This window comes from Rosa rugosa, chromosome 4 (genome assembly GCF_958449725.1).
Source record: "Rosa rugosa chromosome 4, drRosRugo1.1, whole genome shotgun sequence".
NCBI classification, from domain to species: Eukaryota; Viridiplantae; Streptophyta; class Magnoliopsida; order Rosales; family Rosaceae; genus Rosa; species Rosa rugosa.
Window position 1 is genome coordinate 31,622,282 of NC_084823.1, and position 25,523 is coordinate 31,647,804.

General features: G+C 39.8%; 1 protein-coding gene and 2 long non-coding RNA genes across 5 annotated transcripts; all 3 read right to left on the reverse strand.

Annotated features, from left to right (window-relative positions):
• Window positions 1-2,776: 2,776 nt before the first annotated feature.
• LOC133706587 (uncharacterized) lies at window positions 2,777-4,272 on the reverse strand. Its single transcript, XR_009844625.1, has 2 exons — window positions 3,999-4,272; window positions 2,777-3,415 (listed from the first exon to the last, which is right to left on the reverse strand). It is a non-coding gene; the product is annotated as an uncharacterized LOC133706587 (long non-coding RNA).
• Window positions 4,273-9,348: 5,076 nt separating this feature from the next.
• Window positions 9,349-11,584, reverse strand: LOC133706905 (uncharacterized). Of its 3 annotated transcripts, none has more exons than XR_009844790.1 (4): window positions 11,434-11,584; window positions 11,208-11,358; window positions 9,747-9,837; window positions 9,349-9,646 (listed from the first exon to the last, which is right to left on the reverse strand). It is a non-coding gene; the product is annotated as an uncharacterized LOC133706905 (long non-coding RNA). The 3 variants fall into 3 exon arrangements; XR_009844789.1 differs by having other exon boundaries at window positions 9,349-9,665; XR_009844791.1 differs by having other exon boundaries at window positions 9,349-9,676.
• Window positions 11,585-19,064: 7,480 nt separating this feature from the next.
• LOC133745202 (uncharacterized) lies at window positions 19,065-23,399 on the reverse strand. Its single transcript, XM_062173222.1, has 4 exons — window positions 23,257-23,399; window positions 21,318-21,657; window positions 20,927-21,106; window positions 19,065-19,923 (listed from the first exon to the last, which is right to left on the reverse strand). Exons 2-4 carry the CDS (start codon window positions 21,558-21,560, stop codon window positions 19,258-19,260), a joined length of 1,089 nt encoding a protein of 362 aa, XP_062029206.1. The 5' UTR covers window positions 21,561-21,657; window positions 23,257-23,399; the 3' UTR covers window positions 19,065-19,257.
• Window positions 23,400-25,523: the final 2,124 nt, after the last annotated feature.

Consider the following 25,523-nt stretch of genomic DNA (forward strand, 5'->3'; position numbering starts at 1 on the left):
CAGCCCTTGACCATCAGCACCGTCCAGCAGCTTCACAACATCGACAAGGCTAAGCCAGTGCCGAAGCCGGAACATCGCCGGACGAGCAGAACTTTCGGCAGGAGGCGAAACCCACTTGCTAGGGTTTTGGAGAGAAAAACTAGGAGCAAAATAATATGCGAGTCTAGGGGTTAAGCCCCAAGTAATGTATGAGTTAGATTAAAGTCGATAAACTCACAGTTGAGCCAATAAGTTGTTCAACAAGCAATTGGGCTACTACTTTAGTATGGTTCATCTCAATTGGGATAGATGTTCAGGTGCATCAATTGGGGTAGGACATAACAGAGCTTATTGCCTGTTATAGGTTGTTAGAGAGAAGTTGAAGTTGGCCTTTGTCCCAGTGGTGGTGCTACTCCTCCTGCTGCAGCTGAGGCAAAGAATAAGAAAAGGTTGAGGAGAGAAATCGACTAGGGTTTGGGCCCGAAAGCCCGAATTTTGGGCCAAAAATTGTTCCGGTCCGGTTCTTGTCTTGTTTTAGGTCCGACCCGTATTTTTCGATCCGATCCCAAGTTTATGGAAATCATGTTGGGCTCAACCTGTGCCCAGCCCTAATAGCCATGAAAGAATCAAATTAGACGAGTCCAAAATCTAATCTTAAGAGGGGGCGTCAAAAGTATAGAAAAAAAGAAAAAAAGGAACTCAAAAAAAAAAAAAAAGGAACAAAAAAATAGTTGTAATTTTCAAAATATATCTAAAAAAAACATTATGTTGCAATTGAAGGTTGATCCTGAGACGAAGCATTTGCCACGAGAACAGTTGCCATCACAGTAAACTAAGCAGTTGCAATTTTATAAAATTGAATAGTATTTATACACTCCATGGTAAATATTTATGAAAAAAAAATCGGGTGAGGTTTGTCCTACCTCGTCTCAATGTGGCTCCGCCACTGTCTCCAATCAGCCAAAGCAAACCAAGCAACCTTTGTAGGAAACATGAAGAAGAAGAAGAAGAAAAAAAAACCTGAATAAATCAATCTACTAAAAGGCACACCACCTAGAAACTCATCGATATGGAAATGTGTTGCTAAAAGAGTCTTTGGCTCTATATGTAATGAACAAAAGCACCGTAAATGGAAGAATGAGAGGAAGAAATAAATAAAAAATCAGTTCATTATTAATGAAGTTCTTATTTAATCAAAAAAAAATATTATTCACCGGAGTCAATTGGTTAAGATTAAGAGGATGCTAAGCTGCTGTTGGAACCTAGGTGCACCACTCTACCTTCACTCGTGATTCTACCGCATTGTATGAAATTGAAACTGCTTGAGAAAAACTAAGTACGTCGTCCCTCCATGTAGTTCCACTACAACGATGAGTACAACAGTGGTGGAGCTAGCTTATCACATTACGAGGCCAGCGTAATGCTTCATAATTTTCATGACCTATTGCATGAATTTTTAAAATTTTTTGAGGTATTTGAGTAAAAGAAAATTCTGAAGAGGTTGGGGTGTCATGGCCCCCTTGGTCATGGTAGCTCCACCCCCAGTACTGTTTGAAGCATAAAACCTCGACCTGGCAAGACAGCCCCATTTAGTGTTTTATGAAACTACATATATCGTCCCTCACTGTTTTCTTTGTAAAATACTTGTGGGAAACTAAACTTGCAGTATATTTACAACTAAACTTACAACAAGTATAAAGCGCTTCCACGCCTGCTAGCATAGAGATTACAAAAATAATTACCAGAAAAGGAAAGTTCGGAACCAATGTGCAGATTTAGTGATATACTAGTTTACCACTATCGCCGTGACACCGAAGCACACATCCACACAGGCAGAATCACATATCACAAGCAATAATCCCAAGTAAGATCAACCTTACCATAAATAAATGAAAAAGTAACACTCATCATCACTCCAGTATACAATGTATTTTAATAATTCAAACAATTCATGTTTTCAGTCTCTCCGGCCATCCAAAGAGGTGAAACTAGGCTAACAAATATAGTGCCGCCGGAAAACTGAAATGATCACGATGGGAATTAAATGGCATTGCATTCATTATAGTCTAAGAAAAAAAAAAACAAATAAGAACCTGAAAGTAGCATATGACAAAACCAGAACCCTCGAGATAAAACTGGGGACCTTAGTTAGGGATATCCTCATGATAATGCTCCACCAAAGTTCACTACAGTCTATCAATACGCCATTTAAAAAGATGACATCTGTTTATCAATACACCATTCGAAAGCCTGATATATCTTCATCAATCTCTAAAAAGCAGAGTAACTACTTTTGCCAATAAACCAAGCCAAAGCTTCATCTGCAGACACCATGCAATAAGTATGTTGGGAAATGCACATCAGGTACTCTAGGGTTTGCATAGTATGAGGCAGTAGGCAAAATTTTGTTAAATGAGGTATCCAAATTGTAAATTTGGTCCATACACAAAGCAGAGAACTCTGTATTTGAGTGCAAGGTGAACTATAGTTGAATAACACCTTCTTCAACCATATTTTTCAGACTGGCATTGATAAGTGCAGAATCCTTAGAATTGTCACTTAAAGACTTAAGAGGCCTTCCAAGTGATGTGGGAAACACCTAAACTTTTGAGGAAGGGAAGTACTATATGGGTTGGAGAGAGGATGTAGAAGGCAGTGTACTGAAGATAAAGGCTAGGGTTTGCGACTACTATATGTTAGAGTGAAAATAACGCATGAACATGCACGTATTCCCTTCAATTGAAGAAGGTAGTAATCTCTGAAAAAGACAGTGGTCTCTTGGGTTTGCTCATTGTGATTTTAGCTTCATCAATTTCTATCTTTTCATTGTTATTAATATTTTCCATGGCAAGGGGTCACGACTCGTGACACATCGTACATATACAAGGTATAAAGGGAAAGCAACAATGAATATAAACATGCACTCTCCATCTATGTGTTTCGGATCACAAAGCGTCTCTTAGGCTTCTATTGTAACTGCCTTGAAGTTGTTGTGTGGATCTCCTTTTAACCTAAACTTCTGCTTTTGTAGTTGTGTTGATATGAACGAAATTGGCTTATGAGGATTATCATTTTAAACACACAACTGTATTGGGAAATAATAATGAACACACACAAAGGGAACAGACAAATTCAATCCCAAAAAATAATAATAATAATAATAATAAAATAAAAGGATAAACAAAACAAAACAAAATGTGAACATACTTTTCTGGCAATCTTTGACTTTAGGAGGCTCACCTTCAAGACTTTTATCCCCTTTTGGTAAATGTTACACACCCTAAAGCCCTTTTTTCCTCTTTTCTTATCATCACTCAACAGTCTTTGTTTTGAAAGATTCTCTGCTTTTCTCAGATTTCCACAAAAGGCTACTATCTGATCTATCTCCATACACACACTGCAAAAAGGTGAAGACCCATGGGCTGGCAGGGAATACCTAATTTCGAAGAGGTAGTAATAATAACAATAATTAACTCACACAAGAAACATGAACGATAGCGATACTTACTTCCCCCTAAAGATAGCAACAGCATTTGGAAAATTAATTACAACAACTTCAAGTTTTATCTATATCCCATTCCAAACAACATTTCTGTTATTAATCAAACTCTGCTTCCCAGAATGGAATTAATTCCATAAAAAAGAAAAGAGAATAAATTAGTGATGTCACATATCCTAAAAAGATATAAAAGCCAAGGATAATCTGTTAGTGGAAATTAGAATAATAGTAACTTTACCGATCCAGAAATCCAAAAATAAAACAAAAAAAATATATATCAATTAGATGTTTAACATCGATTGATTACCAAAAAAAGTCCACAGCATTGAACATCAAACTTGGATCAATTAAAAAAAAAAAGAAAAAAAAAACTAGTTTAGATCATAACAACCAACTAAAGCAAAGAAACTAGTGTTTCTATAATCAAAGGAGCAAGATCTACCGTATTCTTGTATCAAAAACCAATTCGGATACTAAAAATCAGATTATATTGAAAAAAAATCGATATGAGCGAGCGAACCTGAGGTGAGATCTGATGAACGAGCAGAGCAAAACGGCGAGATCTCTGACGCGGCCTGGTTTCCTTCTCTCTTTTTTTTTACCGCGGTCTCCGATTCAGTTGATGCAAGGCGGGACCCGCTCCGCTGGAAATCGCAGCCAGCCAGCGGCGTCGCGCCACCTGGCTCTGGTATTCTATAAACCGAAGCAGTTCCCGACCTGCACCAAGCGAATTAGAGACCCGCCAGTAACTCTATCAAAGCCCCGCCTCTGCCTATTCTATCTAACCCTATGGAAACTGGTGACTACAGAAGAGGAGGATGTGGGCATTATTATTTATACTGCGGCCCAGCCAACGAGGATCCGCCACGTGGGGAGGGCAGTGGATGTGGACGTCTACATGTGATTTTTAATATGTGGAAAAGCGGTTCCCTGCGGTGGTTTGGTTTTGGGGAGGGGGGAGGGGAAGGGGGGAATTGCCTGTTTTGCCCCCCCCCCATCAGCGGTGAATGCACGTGCACGTGCGGCTGCGACGTGGTCTGGGGCGGTGTGTGGCAGACTTCCCTGATTTAGGATCGTGGATGTAGACTGCGGCTTTCTGGTTTGGGTATTTTTCGGGAGAACCAATCAGTTCTTGCCCCCGCACAGGAACTAAAGGTCGGTGGATGAAACAATGAACGGTTTTTTTCTTTCTAAAATTACTTCTAGTTAGTGATACAGATATTAGAAGTGTACAAATATTTTGTGATACAGATATATTGAAAATTCATACAAGATAATCTACTCTTAAGAGAAGTAACCATTCCACATGGTGTTTAAAAAAAATAAATAAATAAATAAATTATATTTAAGTTAACGATATGGATGTTTGGTCTAGATTCAAAAACATATTTGATCTAAGTTTTGAGTCCTAAATCGGATATAAAATCCCACCTAGATATTAAATCTGACTCTGAACTCGACCCAACTCGGCTCACAAACCTGGATCCAAATAGGTTTCGAGTCCAACGTCTCAATATTGATCATTGCTCTAGCTCAATTCCAACCACCAAACCGCATTAGAACAATCTTGGAAACATGATGTAACAACCTCTACTAGGAAGAGCATTGATCTCTGTGTTTGATTGGTGGAGTTGAAAAATGTGATTGAGACTGAATCGATTCGAGACACAGGATGAGACCAATTTCTCCAAAGCCAATTTTAATTGCTTCATGTATTTCAAACAAATTTAATACAAATATACTATAAAGCAGTTAAAGAACATTTTCAACACTACTTCAATTAAAACTTGCGAACTCAAGTTATGAACTTATGAACAGCCAAAATAAAAAAATTTAACTAGAAGTAGTCAGAAATTGAGTCCTCGTTTTAACATTAGTCATTTTTCCTTTAATTAGATGAATTAGTGCAACACATGTTCTTATTGGTCCAATAGCATGTGTAGCATACATAACGTTTTAAATTAATAAGAATGCTTTTCCATTACATTAATTATGCTGTGTTGAAATTATTCACTTTGCCAATAAATTGTTGAGTTTACTTTATGCTTGTTTGATTCATAGGTCCGTACATGCAATTGATACAAATGAAAGTACGAAGATAGGAAAGAAACTCATCGAATATAAATAAAACTCTGAGTATGAAAATGTAATTACAAGTAATTATTGTTTTCTTCTTTGTCTTTTATTGCTGAGATTATCTTTCATTGTAGATTAATTCATGAAATGACATCATTATTTATCAATTATATTTTGGACCCCCCCCTGTTGTCGAATCCTGGTTCCGCCCCTATAAAGAATTGCCATGAAACAAGGTTGCATGAAAGAAGGAACCAACTTTAATCTTTGAAATATTGTAGGTAGCTTGTTACTCTTGCACATGGAAAATAAGAGAAGATGTAGTAGTCAATAAAGCAATTGAGAAAGAGAAAGGTTAATGTATGGAAGCTTATGTGTGAAGAAACGTGACATCAAGCTTGAGATTTTGGACAGAAGGCAAGTCCATTTCACATGGATCAAGTTGCAATGAAGGTCAAGGTTGTATATAAATAGAGCTTCCTTGAAGAGAATAGAGAGAGCCAGAGAGAGAGGAGATTAGAAATACATTGTTGATCTTTGTTTCTTCCCTTTCTTTAGCTACTCTTTGTATAATGTATTGTATTGTTTTAAGCATGTTTTCAATTTGTGTTATGTATTGCTAATTTCCTTAACTACGGTTAAGGAGAAACCACACTATGAAATAAGTTTCATTTAATTATCTATCTATTCCCACAGTTATGTTTTTCATGCCTATGACTCTTGCTTCAAAATGCATTAATGAAATCTTTGTTCATTTCACCTCTAATGTCATGCATTTTTGGTAGTTTGGAAGTCACTTTTATTAATACATGCTTGGCTTTGTAAAATATTAAATATGAACTCCTTTGATCTCTTGTCATGCAAATGAGCTCGTTTCACATTTGATGCTGAGCACACACTTTGACTTTTGTAGTTTCAATAAATTTGTGTACATGTGATGCTTTGGTATTTATAACTAAGAAGCAAAGAAGAGTCTACTTTAGATCCATTTCATGTGTTCTTCATTGTTAAATCTTGAGCAAGCAGTAGATTGATTTCTAGATTGCTACTTCTAATTTGCGAATTGGTAGATAGTACTTATGGCACGTTTACTTACTTGGAATGGAAAATAATCATGAATCGGAGACAAGTGGAATGGGCTTAAGAAAGGAATCGGTATTGATTCCGGAGGAATGATTCCTAAACCCATCTCCCCCCTTCGTAATCGAATTCCTGAGTATTCAGGAATCGATTCCTGATAAATAGGTGGGACCTACACCAATTCCCATTCCTTCATGTGTTAGTAAACACAGGAATTCTTTTACCTGGAATCATTCCGATTCCTTTATGTGTTAGTAAACACAGGGGTATTTTTACTCCGTAATCATTCCATTACATTCCATTCCATTCCAAGTAAGTAAACGTGCCCTTAGGCCCCGTTTGGTTTACTGGAATCATAAAGAGGGAAAATGAATTGAACTCCTTTCCTTAACTACCTTGGAATGGAAAGGGATTTAATATTTCCATTTCAACGTTTGGATGAAACTGGAATTGCAATCATGATTGGGAAAAACATATTTCAGATTTTCCAATAATATCCAGGGCAATACTACAGTTATTACTAATAATACTCTTCCTTGGATATGAAAGATCATAAAATGTCAAAAGTATTGAAAGTAATGTTTATAGCCATTACAAGTAAATCAAACAAATTGCACTTGACAAGGAGACACGTTGCAATTGCACTTACTCATGATTCATTTGGATTATGGACTCATAATATAGAAATTGTATAATGGTGTATTTGCAGAGTCCTGCGTCCTTCGTTCATACAAATTTCCAGTTCATGAGCTTGTTGCTTTAATCGTATCTCACCACAGTAATTGTACAAGAGGAGTAAAAGTTAGATAAATTAAAACATCACTAATGGTTGGTTATATGTAGATCAGGGTAAAATCAAGACTGAATTTTGCAAAGGCTTCTGTCATGATCTATGCCTGGAAGTATAGAGTAGAATTACACCGATCAATAAGGAGCCGACAAAAAAAAATGGCTGGGGGGAAAGCAAATATATAAATATCAAGGATGATCCATTTGTTACTGCAGTGACTTCCATCAATCTTATTTCGTCTACCTTGATGACGATACAACAATAGTAAAGGAGATAGACTCGAGATTAAGTTTTAAAATTGATCTACAATTAATGAGGGGTATATAACGTCATTTGGCTATTCCCAGTATGGTTGGAATTGAACTACCACCTCCTAGGTATTAATCTAATTCCACCCTAAAGACGGAATTGATTCCATATCAGCTGGTTCTTTCGTTTCCTTTCCGTACCTAAAATTAAGGCCAAAGCATTGGAAAAGGAAATGGTTTCCTTTTCCAGTCACCAATTCCAACAAAACAAACGGGGCCTTAGAGATTTATTGACTAATGTGGTGGAATCAGATACCTTAGTTACTTCGTCATCAAGGTAATCTTTATCTATTTGCTTTGTTTTAATTTATACAAGTTTAGCTAAATCACATCCAATTTTTATTCAACTAGGTTAGCATTAAATTAATTTTGGTTCGATTAGTTTTTCCTATTTCATACAGTCCTTGTGGGTTCGAACTCGCTCTTGCACTTCTGTGTTGCAACTGATTCGTGCGCTTGCGAGTAAAATTTTAAAACACATCAATGGCGCTGCCATATGATGCCAAACAGAGGAGATAGGTCTGGGTCGGATCATGGTTTTGAGGACCAAACTTTCAAAAAATTTGTTTCTAAAATGAAAACTTTCAACTGAATTTTTTTTTTCAAAAATAATCAAACTTCGCTAACCATAACTCTTTCATATGAAAGTGGAATATAGCATGCTGCATGTTTACGAACTAGTATCGACTTGCTCTACATTTTCGTAAATAAAGTTTTTTAAAAAGCTTAACGAATAATAAAGTCAACTCAAGACCCCTAAAAACAAAACATTTCAAGTGAATATTCATTTGAAATACCTTTACTTCACAATTAACTGAAGAAAAGGCACAAGAACATGAAATTAATTATACAAACCACATTTTATTAGTTTCATGAATTTTACAGGAAGTGAATAACGAGAACTCAAGGCATTAAAAAAATTTTAAAAAAGTAGGTAGAATCCCCTCCGATTTTGCAAGCCTTGATTGATGTGATGCACAAGTTGTGAGGAAGAACCTGGTCACATAGGAGCTTTGAGATTCCTGGGTGCAGTGGAGAAACAACCACAATCACCCAAGAAGGCCCAGGCCAAGGGCTTGATGTTCGTGGATGGTTGTATCAAAGGGAAAGTTGCCAATAGTGTGATGATTGACACAAGAGCCACTCACAACTTTGTGTCAGAGACTCAAGCACGAAGGTTGGGATTGAAGTTGGAGAAGGACGTTGGCCGCATGAAAGCTGTGAATTCCAAGGCCTCACCCACAACTGGACTATCCCGAGGGGTACCGCTCAAGTTGGGCCATTGGGAGTAGGGGTGGGTTCGGTTTCGATCGTTTCGGTTCTGAGCCTAAACCGAAAACCGAACAGAATTTGGGCTCGGTGCGGTTCGGTTTGGTTTTTGCGTTTTGAGAAGTTGACACCAAAAACCGAACCGACCCAAACGGTTTGGTTCGGTTTGACCCAGTTTCGGTTTTTTTTTTTTTTTTTTTTTTTTTTTTCTGGAAAACAGATTTTTACCAACTATACTTCTTTGGTATTGTAACTCGAGGAGTTTTTGTTTCTTCAAACCTATAATAATAATTTATAACAATGAGTTTACAAGTTTACTAATGCATGCTTTATACTTCAATAGACAATAATCTATAATTCCATACTCCATATAATTCAATTGATATAGTCCAATAGTCCATCAAGTTCTAGCATCAACATATGAAATGGTCAAAAAATATAGAGTCGATCCAAAGTTTATAAAAGTCCATCATTACATCAACATTAACCTCATAAATTTAAAATGTATAAGTTCACTAAAAGATTAAACATCACAAAAAGAATGAATCAACATCAACATATGAAGGAGGGCAATGGCATGATCTCAAGCTCGGAAAGATGAAGTCTTCGACTTTGGAGGTAACATTCCACTCCGACTACTCCCCACTGCAGCTCCACATGGCATCTTTAGTATCTCTACATTAGTATAAGAGATTGCAGAAAATGTTTACACATTGCAGAAACTGTTTAGGACAGAAGCACATACCTAAGATGATGAAGTCGATTTCGGATGAACACCCGAACTAGTAGCAGCTGATTTAGATTGCCTCTTCATTTTCTAGATATGCAAATTACTCCTATTTAAATCAGTAAACAGAAACGTGAGTATAGAGGTCAAGAACACATTTTTAGACCAAACAGCTACTGTATAGACTATAGCAGGAAATATGAATCGACTTCATATGAAAATGACCAAGTTGAAAGTGACAACGGATACCATTTGAATCCGATATGTGAAGTATTACAAATTGGTGATGTTAACGTTCATCATGAACAGCATCTTATGGGGTAATGTTGTGTGCTTGTTTATGGTTCCATGACATAAAATAGAACTACAATTGTAAATCAAACCAAGAAAACATAGAAAGCCAAATTGTTACTTGTAGAGTAGTCTCTATCAGAATCAGCCAAGGAAAATTCTTCTGAAATCATTTCCAGTTTAACTAGCCAATTGTTGTAGAAAAAAAAAATGTGATATAGATATCTAGTTCTGACAATGCTGACCTATGCAATTACTGGAATAAACCAATATTAACAACTCAATTTTGTACAATCTCACAATTCGCAATCAAATCCGGCGTGATCCAAGAGAATGAACCACACAAAAACACTCCTTTAAACTAAAACAAAGCAATAGCCAAGACCTCCAAGACAATTCCACCATACCAAACTTTGAAACAAACCAAAACCAATGTAGAATTCCCCAAATTCAAGTCCAAATTCCACTAAACCACACCAAATGACAGCATCAGAAACTCCACATTGTCAAAGTTACTAAAACAAATAGCATTACTAAAACAAGATTAGACCATAGCATTACTAAAACAAACCCATATCCCAAATTTGTCAAAGTTATAAGCTCACCCACCACCCTCCATATTTCAAACCCAAAGTCAATACCTTATCATTCAAAAGTAAGCATGATACTCAATTGACCAACAAGATTGAAAACCCATATGAACAAAAGCACCTGAAACTCCCATAAACAAGCACAAATCCTAAACACAAACAATCAAAACTCATGTTCACATCAATTATCGCACAGATGATACTCTCAAAGCATAATGACTTGCATGCTGAAACAAACCAGTCCAACAACTTCAAGAAACAAGAATCCATAAGAGACAGAGAGCAAGCCAGACTACAAAATTGTGGAGGACTACAAAATCACTAGCAGTAGCACTAGCACCAATTCATTGACATAATTATAGTTGTTAATCCAAAATCAAATTAAATAATAATCACAACTTTTCTAAACCAAAGTATTTCAAACAAAATAAGCTTCAATTATCCAACCGCAGCAAAACGCTTAGATTAACAATCACACAATAAGCATAAGAGTATGAAACTATGAATAACGTCTGGATCCAAAACCGATTTGAACATAAACCAAATCAACACCAACAACAAAAGATTGAGAGCGAGAGGATCAGAGAAAAGAACCCACCCTTACTGACATCATGATTGGAACGAGTGTACTGAGGTGGAGGAGAACTAGCCCAGAAGTCCAGAACACTGAGGACTCGAGGAGGCGAGGAGAATAAACGGGTGAGGAGAGAAAACGGTCAGACGATCAGAGAGCTCAGATCGATGAGGTTCTGCTGAACGAGAAACTCAATCAGAAACTGAGTGAATGAAGTCATGAACGCACAACAGAGAAGCGATACACTTACCGGTGAGAGCTTCAATTTCCCGCGACGATGCGAGGGAGATGACGACCGTCGAGATGCGGTGAGGAACGTGATGGAGAGAGAGGTCAGAGTCTGAGAGAGAAAGGGAGTCGGGACTGAGAGGCTGCGAGCGGTAGGGGAGAGAGACGTGTGAATCTTTTTAGGGTTTGGAACAAATTAAAAACACCCTATACAAAACGACGCAGTTTCAATTGCAATTTGGTTTTTCGGTTCGGTTCGGTGCGCTTTTTTCCTGTTCGGTGTGGTTTTTTTCAATGCGGTTTTTTTCTGCTGCTGTTAGGGTATCAGTGCGGTTTTTTTCGGTCTTCGGTTTTGCGAGCCCACCCCAAATTGGGAGGGAAAGGCCGACCTTGTAGTTGTCCAGATGGATGACTTCAATGTCATATTGGGGATGGAGTTCATGTTGGAAAACCAAGTTATCCCCATTCCTAATGCCCAACACTTGCTCGCCATGGGAGAAAGGCCGTGTGTGGTTTCAGCAAGAATCAAGCAACCAAGTGAACCTTCTCTTGTCTACCCTTTAGTTCAAGAAAGGCGTGAAATGCCATGAGCCCACATATGTAGCAGTTCTTTTAGTGAAGGATGAAAGTAAGAAGGAAGTGGTTCCCACGGAAATCGAGGGGGTATTAGAGAGTTATACAGATGTGATGCCGTCCGAACTTCCCAATGAGCTACCCCTAATGAGGAGTGTGGACCATGAGATCGAACTGATTTATGGAGCCAAGCCACCTGTAAGAGCACCTTATAGAATGGCTCCTCCTGAACTGGCAGAACTTAGAAAGCAGCTCGAAGACCTACTCAAGGTAGGGTTCAATAAGCCATCTAAAGCCCCCTTCAGTGCACCAGTGCTGTTTCAAAAGAAGCATGATGGAAGCTGGAGATTGTGTGTGGACTATCGGGCCTTTAACAAAGCCACAGTGCCCAACAAGTACCCGATTCCCCTGATAGCAGATTTGTTTGATCAATTTAGCGGTGCCAAGTACTTCACCAAGCTTGACCTCCGCTCAGGGTACTATCAAGTTCGCATTGCGAAAGATGATGAGCCCAAGACCATGTGCGTCACCTGTTACGGTGCCTTCGAATTTTTGGTAATGCTGTTCGGGTTTACCAACGCGCCAGCGACCTTCTGCACCTTGATGAACCAAGTCTTCCATGATTACTTAGACAAGTTTATGGTGGTGTATCTGGATGACATTGTGGTGTACAACTCTATTTTGGAAGAACACATAGAACATTTGAAACTAATATTCCAACAGTTACGAGACAATCAACTGTATGTCAAGCGTGAGAAGTGCTCATTCGCGCAAGTGACCATCAAGTTTCTGGGTCATGTTATTGAAAGGGTCGAATCAGGATGGATATGGAGAAAGTGGAAGCACTAATGGAGTGGCAAAACCCCAAGATATGGCAAAAACCCAAGAACATGAGAGAGTTGTGCTATTTTCTTGGGCTGGCTAATTACTACCGACGTTTCATTGAGAACTACTCAAAGAAGACAACTCCCTTAACTGAGCTCTTGAAGAAGGGAGTAACATGGGATTGGAGTAGTGATTGTGAAAAGGCCTTTCAGGATTTGAAGAAGGCTATGATAGAAGATCTGGTCCTTGCCCTACCTGACTTGAATCTACCATTTGAAGTTCAGACAGATGCTTCCAACTTCGTCTTAGGAGGAGTCTTACTACAACGGGGGCATCATGTTGCTTATGAAAGTCATAAACTCTCGGAAACTGAGAGGAAGTGCACATCTCAAGAGAAGGAGTTGCTAGTTGTAATTCATTGTTTGAGAACTTGGCGACAATATTTGTTAGGGTCGAAGTTCGTCGTGAAGACAGAAAATTCTGCTGTCAGCCACTTCCTGACTTAGCCAAAGTTAACCCTGAAACAAGCTCGATGGCAAGAATTTATCGCAGAGTTTGACTTCCAGTTTGAACACAAGGCTAGTCGCACTAACCAAGTTGCTGATGCTCTAAGCCGCATGGCCGACCTTGCCACCCTCAGGATGTTGGCCACTTTGTCGGCCAGTGTCATTGCCACAGACATTAAGCAACGTATCAAGGAGAGTTTGGTGAAAGACCCCATGGCACAATCCCTCATAAAAATGGTGAAAGAAGGGAAGAACTGTCGGTTTTGGATGGAGGATGGCATATTGATGGCAAGGACGAGTGTTCGTTCCGCGAGCAGATGGACTACGAAGGATGCCCATGAGAGAGTGTCGTAACACCTTGTGGGCAGGTCACCCTGGCTGAAAAAAAAGCCACGCACTTCTAAAGCAGGGCTACTATTGGCCTCAGATGAAGGACGATGTCACAGAGGACACCAAGACCTGCCTAATCTGCCAGGAAGATAAGATCGAGTGTCAGAAGGCTCCGGGGCTATTGGAACCATTGTCCATTCCGACTCACCCATGGGAAAGTGTCTCCCTTGACTTCATTACTAACCTCCTGAAGGTGGGAGACCTATCAGGCATCCTTGTTATGGTTGACAGGTTTTTGAAGTATGCTACCTTTGTGCCGACCCCAAAGTATTGCACAGCGGAAGATACTACAAGCCTTTTCTTCAAGCATGTTGTGAAGTATTGGGGCGTGCCAAAGAACATTGTTAGTGATCGCGACACCAGGTTCACAGGTACATTCTGGACCGAGCTATTGAAGCTACTTGGTTTCGAGCTCAACATATCTTCGAGTTATCACCCACAGACTGATGGGCAAACAGAAAGATTCAATGGGATGTTAGAAGAGTACTTGCACCATTTCATCCATGACAATCAACAGAATTGGGCGCAATTGCTAGATGTTGCACAATTTTGCTTCAACTCGAAGAAGAGCTTATCCACCAATAAGAGTGCTTTTGAAGTTGTCACTGGTCAACAGCCTCTCTTGCCTCATACCGTGCAAGAAGTTTACAAAGGGGAGAATCCGCGTGCTTTCAACTTCCCAAAAGAGTGGAAGACCAATGCCGAGATTGCTCAAGCCTATCTAGAGAAAATGGCGAGGAGAATGAAGAAGTAGGCAGATCAAGGTCGCAGGCCCAGGGAGTTTAAAGCAAGAGACATGGTCATTGTCAAGCTACTTCCGGAACAACTCAGGTTCCTACGCTCCAGAGACAAACGACTATTCAGGAAGTATGAAGGACCACTCCCCGTCATTTCTAAAGTGGGGAAGTGTTCCTACAAAGTCGACATTCCCACTTGGATGAGAGTTCACCCCGTCTTCCATGTCAGCAACCTCAAGCTGTACCAGCCAGACCTTGAAGATCAAGCACGCAACCAGCATGTTCAAGATCACGTCGACATCAGACCACCCAAGGCGAAATAAGTGGAGGAGATCCTTACAGAGAGAAACATCAGAGTGTCATTCCGTCTGCGCCAGCAATTTCTTATCAAGTGGAAGGGCCTCCCAGATGAAGAAACCAGTTGGGAAAATGCTGAAGCCCTGAAGAAGAAGTTCAAGCAGAAGATTGAAGACTTTAAGACCAAGGCAGTCATCGAAAGCGCTGACAGCTTAAGTGGGGGAGGATGTTAGGGGCTGCACTTGTAATGCCGCAAGCAACCTTGTCCAGGGTCATTAGTTAAGTCTTTGGTTGGTTTCTTGTGTGCTTTGGGTATTTTGGTAATTAGAAAATTATGTAATTTATTTAATTCTAGCATTTGGTCTCCTCGGCCAAGTGCATATTTCCCACTGCCTTGGCCATTTAAGCCTATTATGCTCTTTAGGGAGGGGTTCCTAGTTGGCATAGTTTGGACTATGGAACTAGTATAGGTACTCACTTAGCTGACTTGCTTGCTAGCAAGTGACGCGCGGTACTCTTTGCACATCACAAAGTTAGGCCCCTGACAATTGGCATGGAGAGAGGTGGTCTCACTAGCTTTCCAGCGAGAGTTTTCTCCTGTTATTTTTGAGACAGATTTTATTACTCTTACTGTTGGTGAGATTACAATAAAAATTATAATTTCTATTTGAGAAACTCATTGACAATAGGCTTAGGTGCGGGTATCTCGGTCTCTTTAAGGAGATTCAAGCCCTCTGCGGAATGATGCCCGTGCACTAAAAATCTCTTGACTTGTCCCTTCCAGGATACAACAGCCCAATAACAAGTTGTACGGCTCACACCAATCTGCACAAATTGGAGGAACCCAAAGCTCCACCAAAAGAACACCTTTCTTTGGCAAAAAAAGAACAAAAGACACTTTGGAGTTTTTTTAGGGAAAGTTGATGGGTGAATAATAGAGTAAAAGTTGGGTTGTCTTGAGCATGCAACAAATGGTGCTATTTATAGGCTTTTAGGACACTCTCTACAATTAATAGGGTAGTAACCAATGCTATAGATTACAAGAATTAAAGACCCAAAATAAATCACCATGAGTTACAAAAATAAAAAATAAAAAAAAATTCTGAATTTAAACACAAAATAAATTCATCTAAATTTAATTTCAATAATAAATAAAATATTAAAATGTTACAACACTTATGCAACCAAGCAGAGAGTCATTCCCCATACGTCATTTATAGGTCATGTGTATGATGACATTACCTTTTATCTCCAGGAGATACTAGGTTCATAATTATTTCACTTATGCTTACCGTCAAGTCAATATTGTGGCTCACAAAATTAGCTAGTTTTATTTTTTCTTCTTCTACTGCTTTACTATGCGCCCCCCCCTACACACACACACAGCTGTATTCTTGATGTACTTTCAGATGAGTTAATCCTCTAGTTTTATTAGAGTTGTCATTCTTTATTAATAAAAAAAATGTTTGTGAGAATTAAGTATAATTAGTTTACCCCAAAATTATAACTTCATTTTCAATCTGTCATTGGACCTCCACGTGACAAAAGATATCTCTACTGGAGATGTTCTAAGTATCTTGAGCTATTTATTGAATTATTTTTCTGTCTTTATTTTAATAACTTGAATCGATGTACCTTACTCTTTTTTTTTTGGTTTTGGATTAGAAAGAAGTAGGCTAGTGCTGGATTTAGGAATAAGCATAATTTGATATGTTCTTAGTCTTCACCTACAAAATTTTTCTACCTTTAAAATAGCCCACCCTATTTTCTAATCCTGAAATCCTGAATCCACTACTACCCATATCTAGTCATTTCCTGTCCGGACAAAGTCCCTCTCTTGTTCTTAGTTCTTCCATTCTAAGCACTTAAAAATGTCATAAGTGATAGCAGAAGCACTGTTAAAACCATACAAAAAGAAGGTTCAAAGATGTAGTAATAACAAAGTCTTTTGATAGCAGACTACCAAACAAAAGATGACAGGTTAGGCGTTTCCAAGCTTCTTGGAGCGACCTAGGTTTTAGAATCTTAGGGTTCAGCTAGCGGCGATGCACTTCCCTCAGGTAAGGCGGCGATCGTGAAGCGGCGTGGTACTGCAGCGGCTTAGGGTGGGGTCTCAGAGCCAATTGTGTTTGGCGGCGAGAAGCTTCTGGTCTAGAGGCCTATCTGGCCGTGCTTTTCTGGTTTCGATCCGGCAGTCGTGCTAGGTGTTCGGCGGTGGCAGATTGACTCCAACTTTGCTTCGATCTCAGGTTGTAGGTCAGAGAGGCGGTTGATTCCAGGTCAGGGTCGAGTGTTGCATCAACTTTGGGCAACAGCTGTTTTGCTGTGGTGGTCGAGTTGATCAGTGTGACAGGCTCAAACCGCGGTTAAGTGTGTTGGGCTGAGAAGGTGGTCAAATCTGACTTCGAATTGCAGAGGCTGTTCTGATCTACTCCAGCCGAGGTTGGTCGTATTGGTGGCGTTCTAACTTAGGAGCGGGCGGCTTATGCGGGGTTGCTTCAGGTCGAGGCCAAGAGTTTCCCTAGACTCCAGCAATGGTGGAGGACATCGGTCGGTCGTCAGATTGGTGACCGGAGGCCATTCCCTTGAAGGTTCGATGCAAGCGGGTTTAGGGAGGGGAGATGCAGGAGACAGGTTTTTGCCTTGGGCCTCCGCCTCCCTTGGCTGCTACTTGTGGCCTGGCTGGGCAAGCCCGGTCTCTTTCCATCTTCCTTTGTTGGATTGGGCCTGTTTGTGGTCTTTGGAGAAATGGTAGATTTGTTAATCTATTTTGTTTTGTTTTTGAATAATTGAGCTTCGCTCGGCTCTTACCGTATTCTGCCTTTGATCGTTGTTGTGTGCTGACTGATGAGGAGCGATGTACACCATGAAGGTCTTGGGCATTAATGCTTGTCATGTTAGTAGCTCCGATTTAGGGTTGGATAGGTGTAGGGGCTTTTTTTTAATTCATGTATTTTCTTTTTTAGTTTTTTTGCTTTTGTTTTTTGGTAGCTCTGCTTTATGCACAGGCTGATTTGTTCATTGAAATGTACTATGAGGGATTTTCGAGTCCCTCTAGCTTGACCGAGAAAAATCATTATTATTAATGGAACCTGATTCCGTTCCCTGAAAAAAAAAATACACACACACACACTGAGTCCTTCTATGCTAAGGAGGTCCTTAACTTAGCTTATAGTACGAATTTTCATATTTTGACTACTTTTCGATCACATATTCACATATTAACCGTTCAATTTTTAGGTCTTAATGTATAGATCATATATGCAAATTTTCAGCCAAATTGATGATCGTTAAGGCATCCAAAACGGCAATTTACACGAACGAACCGAATCTGTCAAACCTGAACCGTTCGTGTAAATTGCAGTTTTGAATGCCTTAACGATCATCAATTTGGCTGAAAATTTGCATAAGTGATTCACTCATATATACCTAAAAACTGAACGGCTAAGATGTGAATATGTGATCGAAAAGTGGTCAAAATATGGAAATCCGTACCATAACCTAAGTTAAGGATATCCTTAGCAGAGAAGGCCTGTATGTATGTGTGTGTGTGTGTGTATATATACAAATCCTATCCTCACTCTGAAATTAACGTGTGAGGTTGAGTTTATGGTCACTTTTCGGTCTCATATCCACATCTAGACCGTTCAGTTTTTAGGTACTAATGTATAGATCATCTCTACAAAGTTTCAGCCAAATTGATGATCTTTAAGGTATGTAACTCACTTAGACCAATGGACGAACTGAATCTGTCCACCATGAACCGTACTAACTTAAGGTAGTTATCAATGCCTTAACGGCCATCAATTTGGCTGAAATTTTGCAGAGATGATATATACATTAGTACCTAAAAACTGAACGGTCGAGATGTGGATATGAGACCGAAAAATTACCCTAAACTCCAATCTCACACGTTAATTTCAGAGTGAGGCCTCACTCTGGATAGGATTTGTGTATATATATATATGTGTGTGTGTGTGTGTGTGTGTGTGTGTGTGTGTGTGGTGGGCACTACGCAGTAATATCCTCCCATCCAGAATTGCATCAGCCCATACGATCTGGGAATAATCCATATCCAAAAATGACTAAGCGATGATCCTCACCTCTATACTATACTTGGGGATCTTTCAGTCCCTTTATCCAAGCACCTACGTGTGCTTTGTAACAATTTATATCTGCCAGAATTTGCTATCCAACTGTTCGGTGATAAAACGGACATTAACTTGGAATTGACAGTTAGTTATTGGACTTCCCCACCTGTATGTCCCGTAGGAACAGATCTGCATCACTAAAAAGTTCGAGGAAACATCAAGTTGCAAAGACCATTGGTGGAATACCAGGGATGTTCAAGATTATAGAACATCCTTTACTATACAAGATGTGAACCACTCAATATACAAAAAGCACAAACTTTAGGTTACCAGGTTCTATGCTACAATACATGTGATATATAAAAAAAGAGCACAAGTAAACTCAACTATAAGATAAAAAGAAAAAACAAAGAAAATGAGACCTGAGCTAGGAAAAAGAGAAACCAAGCCAGCTTAATGCCCGGTCCACAAGATTTGATGCCACTGGTGCCACCATATGGGCAACCCTCGGCAGTGTTGGGTAGGTAAGTGTGCCAAGTATGAACCAGTTGAAGCTTAAGAGAGCAACAGCATCCGAAGCAGGTCTGTTCTTTATGGTTGAGAAAAACTCGACAACACTCTTTAATGACATGCCAACTACAGTGAAGAGAGCCACGACAAGGGGCATGCAAGGGTCTTCAGCTTGCCAGATAATCACTCCAACCAAAAGCGATAAAACTGCACTAAACAGACTCTGTTTCATTGCAATAACCCTTCGTTGGTTAAAAACTTCACCCATATCTACAATTCTGGTGTTGGTTTCAGGCATAATAGGATGAACAGGCCCAACGTACTTTGAATCATTTCTTAAGATCTGCAACTCGGTTTTAGGTTTACTTTCTTCTCCCCACGCATCTTTGCGCATTAGAAGGTCCTGGAGGACAATACCACTTCCATCATAACTGGATTTCCATGATGGGATCCCGTAGGGAATGCCATAGTCAGCGATTGCTGTATTATGGACATCACTTGTTTCATCTCGGCCTTTAAAGTTCCAATAGCTCTTTCCTTGAACTTCTTTCAGTCGAAGATTTTCAGTTTTCAGATCCTGTAACTGCCAGAAGACATACAAGTCAATGTTCAGTAAAATATTAAAATACACCTGACAGTGAATAAATATTTAGAAGGACAAATATTTGAAGTCCCACTGAAGCAACTCCAACAATCTGCTTCCTGTTGGCTTTCTTTAAGAACTAAGAAACAATACAATAATCTGCTTGATATCATATTAAATGCTAGAACAGGTTTTTAGCACTTAACAAAGTGAACTTGATATTGCTTTCATTTGCAGGAGTTAACTTGTAGTCTGTTTCACGAATCCTAACAAAGCTTGGTAAAGATTTCGATTTTTTCATCTAGTTAAATGCTAGCACTTACCAAGTATTAGTGCTAGAAGTTACACTTGAGCATTAGAGCACCCAATTTATTAATTAAATTTACTAAAATAAAGGTTGGGTCTTGATAACCCATTACACACCATTTGTTGATAAGAAGAATATAACCAAATGGTCTATCAAGGAAGTTTAACAGTATGGGGTGCACCTATCACCTCATATAATGCATAGATTTACACTTATTCAAGGGTTCATGGACTTCATGTCACTTGTGCCAACTGTTTGAGAACTAATTGAGTGAACAGAATGAATCTTGAATATAAAGCAACATACATGTATCTAGTTATGCCGGAGATCATGTCAGACAAACAGAGTTCACATAAAGCCTAACATCCCGCAGAAAAGATTCCAATGTTTGTATGAGGTTAAATTGTTGCTCTAGTCTATATGTTGTAGCATGTAAATTTAAGCTTTATAGAACTCAGTTCATTAATCAACTTTACTAAAATAAAGGTTGGGTCTTGAAACTTTATTACACCATTGTGCAGTGGACACCAGTGCCAATGTGGACACAACATACTCTCGTTCTGCGTGTTATAGCAGTGGTTGTATAAATTAAAGCCTTACATCATTTCTGACTTATACAGAAGATATACCTAAATACAGAAGAACCAGAGAAATGGAAATGCTCAAGGCATACAAGGGATAAGAAAAGATCTTTACCTCGCCCACTAGCACTTCAATTTTGGCAATGACCTTGTCATGTTCTTCTTCAAGCTCTCCTAATATCAGCTCCATCATTTTTTGTTCTTTAATTGCTTTTTGTAGATGTTCCTCAAGCTCTTTCCTATCCCATGCCAGATTCTGGAGCTCGATTTGCATATCATGTAAATGCAGTTCCAGCTGCTTACCATAAAAAAATAACCATTGCTAAGACATTTTGAGACAAAATGAAATTTAGGACTAATTAAAAGAGAACTGAACTGTAGAATATGCTTGAAAAGATGGAGCTACAACAGATGCCCATTTTTCTGCATAAAAAAACATGTAAACATGCCTTTCCAGTTTGTCAAAAGTAGTAGAGTAAAAGTTACAAAAGGAAGAGAAAACCTACATGCCTCTCCCTTTGTAAGGCCGTCAAAATTCGTCCAGGAAGATATATAATAGCAATTGACCATATGAGGATTCTCCAGAATAAATTCACATGGAAGCTGACTACTGCCTTCACCAACTCTGTCCATAGATTAATGAAAAGGAAAACAGATTTTACTCCAAACATGCACAAAAGCTTGAGAAGTGAGAAGGGCCTAGTAGCCAAGATTATTGTGGTAGTTAATAACTCAGAAATCAATGCCATCCGATCCACCAAATCAGTGCCTTCTGTAATCAACTATTTATCCACCAGTAGTAAAGACATTTTCTAGTCATTAATCTTTATTCCAGTACCTGATATCCTGCATAATTAAGGAATTGTTCATAAATATAGATAAGGAAAAGACAACAAATAAACAAAGAAACACAAAATGTTATGTTAGATGACTATCATGCAGGAAAATGTAAAAATGCATGCCAATTTCAATAGAGCTGGGCGATTTGATACCTACATACAGAACAACACGTACATGATAACTCTTCTCTCTCTCTCTCTCTCTTTTTTTTTTTTTGTTGGCAACTTGAACTCAAATTATGTCCCATGAATTAGCCTCACTAAGACATTCCCACCCATTTCTAATAAACATTACCCAAGGTCAATGGGTAACACTTATAAATAGGGTTTGATATCGTATACTTTGATCTATATCTCAGCTAACACTTCATTATTCTTCTCATTTGGTACTCTTTGTTCACAGATCTACCAAATGTCCCCCATTTTCAGTCACAAGATTAAATAGTTTCTTGGTCTGTACCGAGTGGAAGAGATCACATGGTAATCTATCAACATCAAGCAGGGACCATGGTTCCAAATCCTAAATGGTCAACAAATAAACAAACTCAAAAGGCTGTAGCATATGTAGCTTGGTTGTTAGGCAAACATCCCTTGATGAAAAGCTCAGAGGCACCACTTCCTCACCAATATCTCATGTGAAGAAGATAAAACAATTCAGTGAAGATAACCAATATATGACCAAGATATGGTTTGATGGCAAAAATGAGAGAGAGGAAGGTGGGAAATCGAAGGGGAAAATAAATACATCTAAACCAAAATTGCTTTAAAAGAGAAAGGTGACAAAGGGACTACAAAACTAAACATCAAAACAGAAACTATTTAGAACCCTTTACATCTTATGAACAACCATTCTATTTATGTTTTACTCTGCCTCACATCTATCATCTCCCATCTCATGTTCTCCCATTTTTCTTGACCTATCTTTGCTCAAAATTGGTGACTTTGCATCTTCATATTTCCATTCTCAAGTTGAGAGTCTTAGATAATTCTTCTACGTACCCAACTTTTACCAGTCCCATTCAAGTTGGTTTCCGAAAACTTCCAACTTCCAGATTAAATTCTAAGCCCTGAAAAATGACATACCTCCTCTATCTCTATCTAATAAAAGTACCCTTCAAACAAAAAACGATCGAAGAACAAAATCATAAGGACCAGCACAACAAATTACTAACACCTAGCGTTTAGTCTACTGCCTAATTACTAGCCAAGCAGGTGGAGCGAGATTGTTTGAGAACATAATGCAATATCAATGATGTATTAAGCTGAAGAATGTTTCGAGAAAACACGCAATCAGCCAGCTTCAGATTCGTATAGAAAACATAAAATTCAGGAAATGACGAGAAGAGTGTGGAGAGTGAAGGAACCAAATAACCCAAAAAAAAAAAAAATATATATATACAGAGGGGAAAAAGAGCAGATGATCCCAATAAACCCCATCTCTGAATCATATCATGAGACTCCACAAAACCCACCGAACTGCGGGACTAATGCACTCATTAGGAGAATGAGGTAAGGCTAGGAATACTGACAATAAGAAATTGAAAAACCCAATAGAGAGATGCACAAAATAAGAAAAAGAAAAAAGGTGGCGGAACAGAGGACTTACAGAGCAGAGCAACAGAGAGAGAGAGAGAGAGAGAGCGCTGAGCTTAAAGCGTATCGTGAATGAGAGAGAGAGAGAGAGAGTGGATATCTATGTGCGAGAGCTTGTTTATATGAAAATCAGTTGTTGAAGTGTAGAGGTGGCACTGGGAGTTTGGGACCATAACCAACGCCTGACACGTTGTAAGTAGGGGTCAGAAGTCAGAAGTGATCGTACTCCATTAGGAACGATTAATACAGCAACGGCCAATATTTTATTCAATGTTTCCAAAATTCTCTTTCGTAAATATTGGCCTAAAATTCTTTTCTTTAAATTTAAATCTAAGGGAGAGAGAGTGCACGTGAGGCAGTAATATATTTATTTATCTCATTATTTTCTATTACCTCTTGACAGTTGAACACGATTGAGTAAGAAATTCATTCAATAAATGTACAAAAATAATTTGACACGTCTTTTAAAAGCAAGAACTGTTTGAGCCCAAAAGTAATTTTGGCAATATCCTTCAGTGGATCTAGCGCAGCGGGCCGATACCTGCGGCCCAAAAATAAACATACTTGGTTTTGGGTTACAACTCCGCCTATTCCGGAATCCATGAGGAGAGCGAAGTCCTATTGGAATCAAGTAATAGAGATTGACTAGGAAACTCCAGTCAATAATCCTTCTACGACAAGGAATGGTCGAAACCCTAGGTATATATACCGGGTTTCAAGGACAGATTAAATACCTCTCTCATATCAATCAATCCTAGCGATTACAAAGCCTCCCAGGAGCAAACCTTCAACCTCGTTGAACCCCGGTGACCGCGATACAGTCCCAGTCTCCCAGCGAGCCGACTGCTAGCATCACCAGATCAACCCGGCGACCGTACTTCCAGTCCCAGTCTCCCAGCGAACCGACTGTAAGCGCAACCGCCACTGTTACTTCCAGCGAAGCAAGGGTAACGCCCTCGCACCCAGCGAAGCTAGAGTCACGCTTTAGCGCAACCCCGTGCTTCTCCCAACTTCCCAATGATTGCTCTGCTTAGTCTACAACACTAAGTATCGATTTGGTGAACGCAAGAGACCACAACCAAAGCCCTTACCCAGTAAGGCAAGAAGTCCTTCTCCGGAAGGCTAGAGAAGAACCCCGTGACGAGGTTGGTGCTCTCCTCGTCCACGGTCACTTGAAGAAGAAGTCAGGTCAAGGGACTACCCCGACGACTGCACCCCACGGTGCTGGCACGCCTGCGCAATCACACGCTCAAAAGAGACAGTTTGCAAGCCAACTGGTTTTGGAGCCAAACATTTTGGCTCGCCCAGCGAGACCAAACTAGTGTCTCTTCGTGAACGTAGCCATTGGGAGGTCAAGCGAAAACCCCTACCAAAAGGTTTACGCTAACTGCCCAAAGCACAAGACCTCCAGCTACAAGCCGCATTCTCGCGCGGATTGTCGTGGTCTTGCTGAACAACAAGTGACTCAAAGATTCGCTCTTCATCCCCATCCAACCGAGATGTCGACGGAAAAAGGAGAGAATCGCCCGACCGCCGCTGAGGGTCAAACTGTCACTAACAACCAGGCCAACGAGCCGGTTGACACTGTCGCTAGCTCCAACGCAGCGACAAGAGTGCAAAGAGAGGCTTTCGTTCCGAAGCCTATCCCAGAAGGGGCCTCCTCCGAGGTCGCGTTTGCAATTATCCTGGAGAACATCGAAAACCACAGCAAGAAAATAGCTGCTGACCTTGAGAGGGATAATGCGAGGGCCGACCAGGTCATACGCAAAATAAACCAGCGTATTTCCCAACAGGCGGAGGAAACTAAGCAGCAAATCTCACAGACTGAGAATGCTTTGATGGCCCATGCTTCAGGTATCGCAGAAGAGTAGAACCAGCGCCAGAAAGGAATAATAGAGGCCATTGCGAACCATACGAAGCAAACAACGGTTGACTTGGCTGGTCTCCGTAAAGATGGAGAGATCCTCGCAACCGAGGTTGCCATGCAGAGGGCCGAGTTGAACCAGGCTAAGGAGGTATTAAACCAGACCTTGGGTGATCCCAATGCTATCCTTGGTTCTCTTGGCCAGCCATCCAGTTCGGGCAAATACGTGCCACCGAACCAGCGCGAGAAGGTTAGCAGCCATACTGCTACACCTGCCGCAGCTGTTACTGCCACGCCGCTGAAAAACAAAGAACAAGCTCTAGTTATCGGCGGCAGCAAAGATAAAGGTACTGCCTCAAGTGGGCAGACTACCAGGCAGAAGCACCAGGCCTCAAAGGGCGCTGGAACCTCGTCCG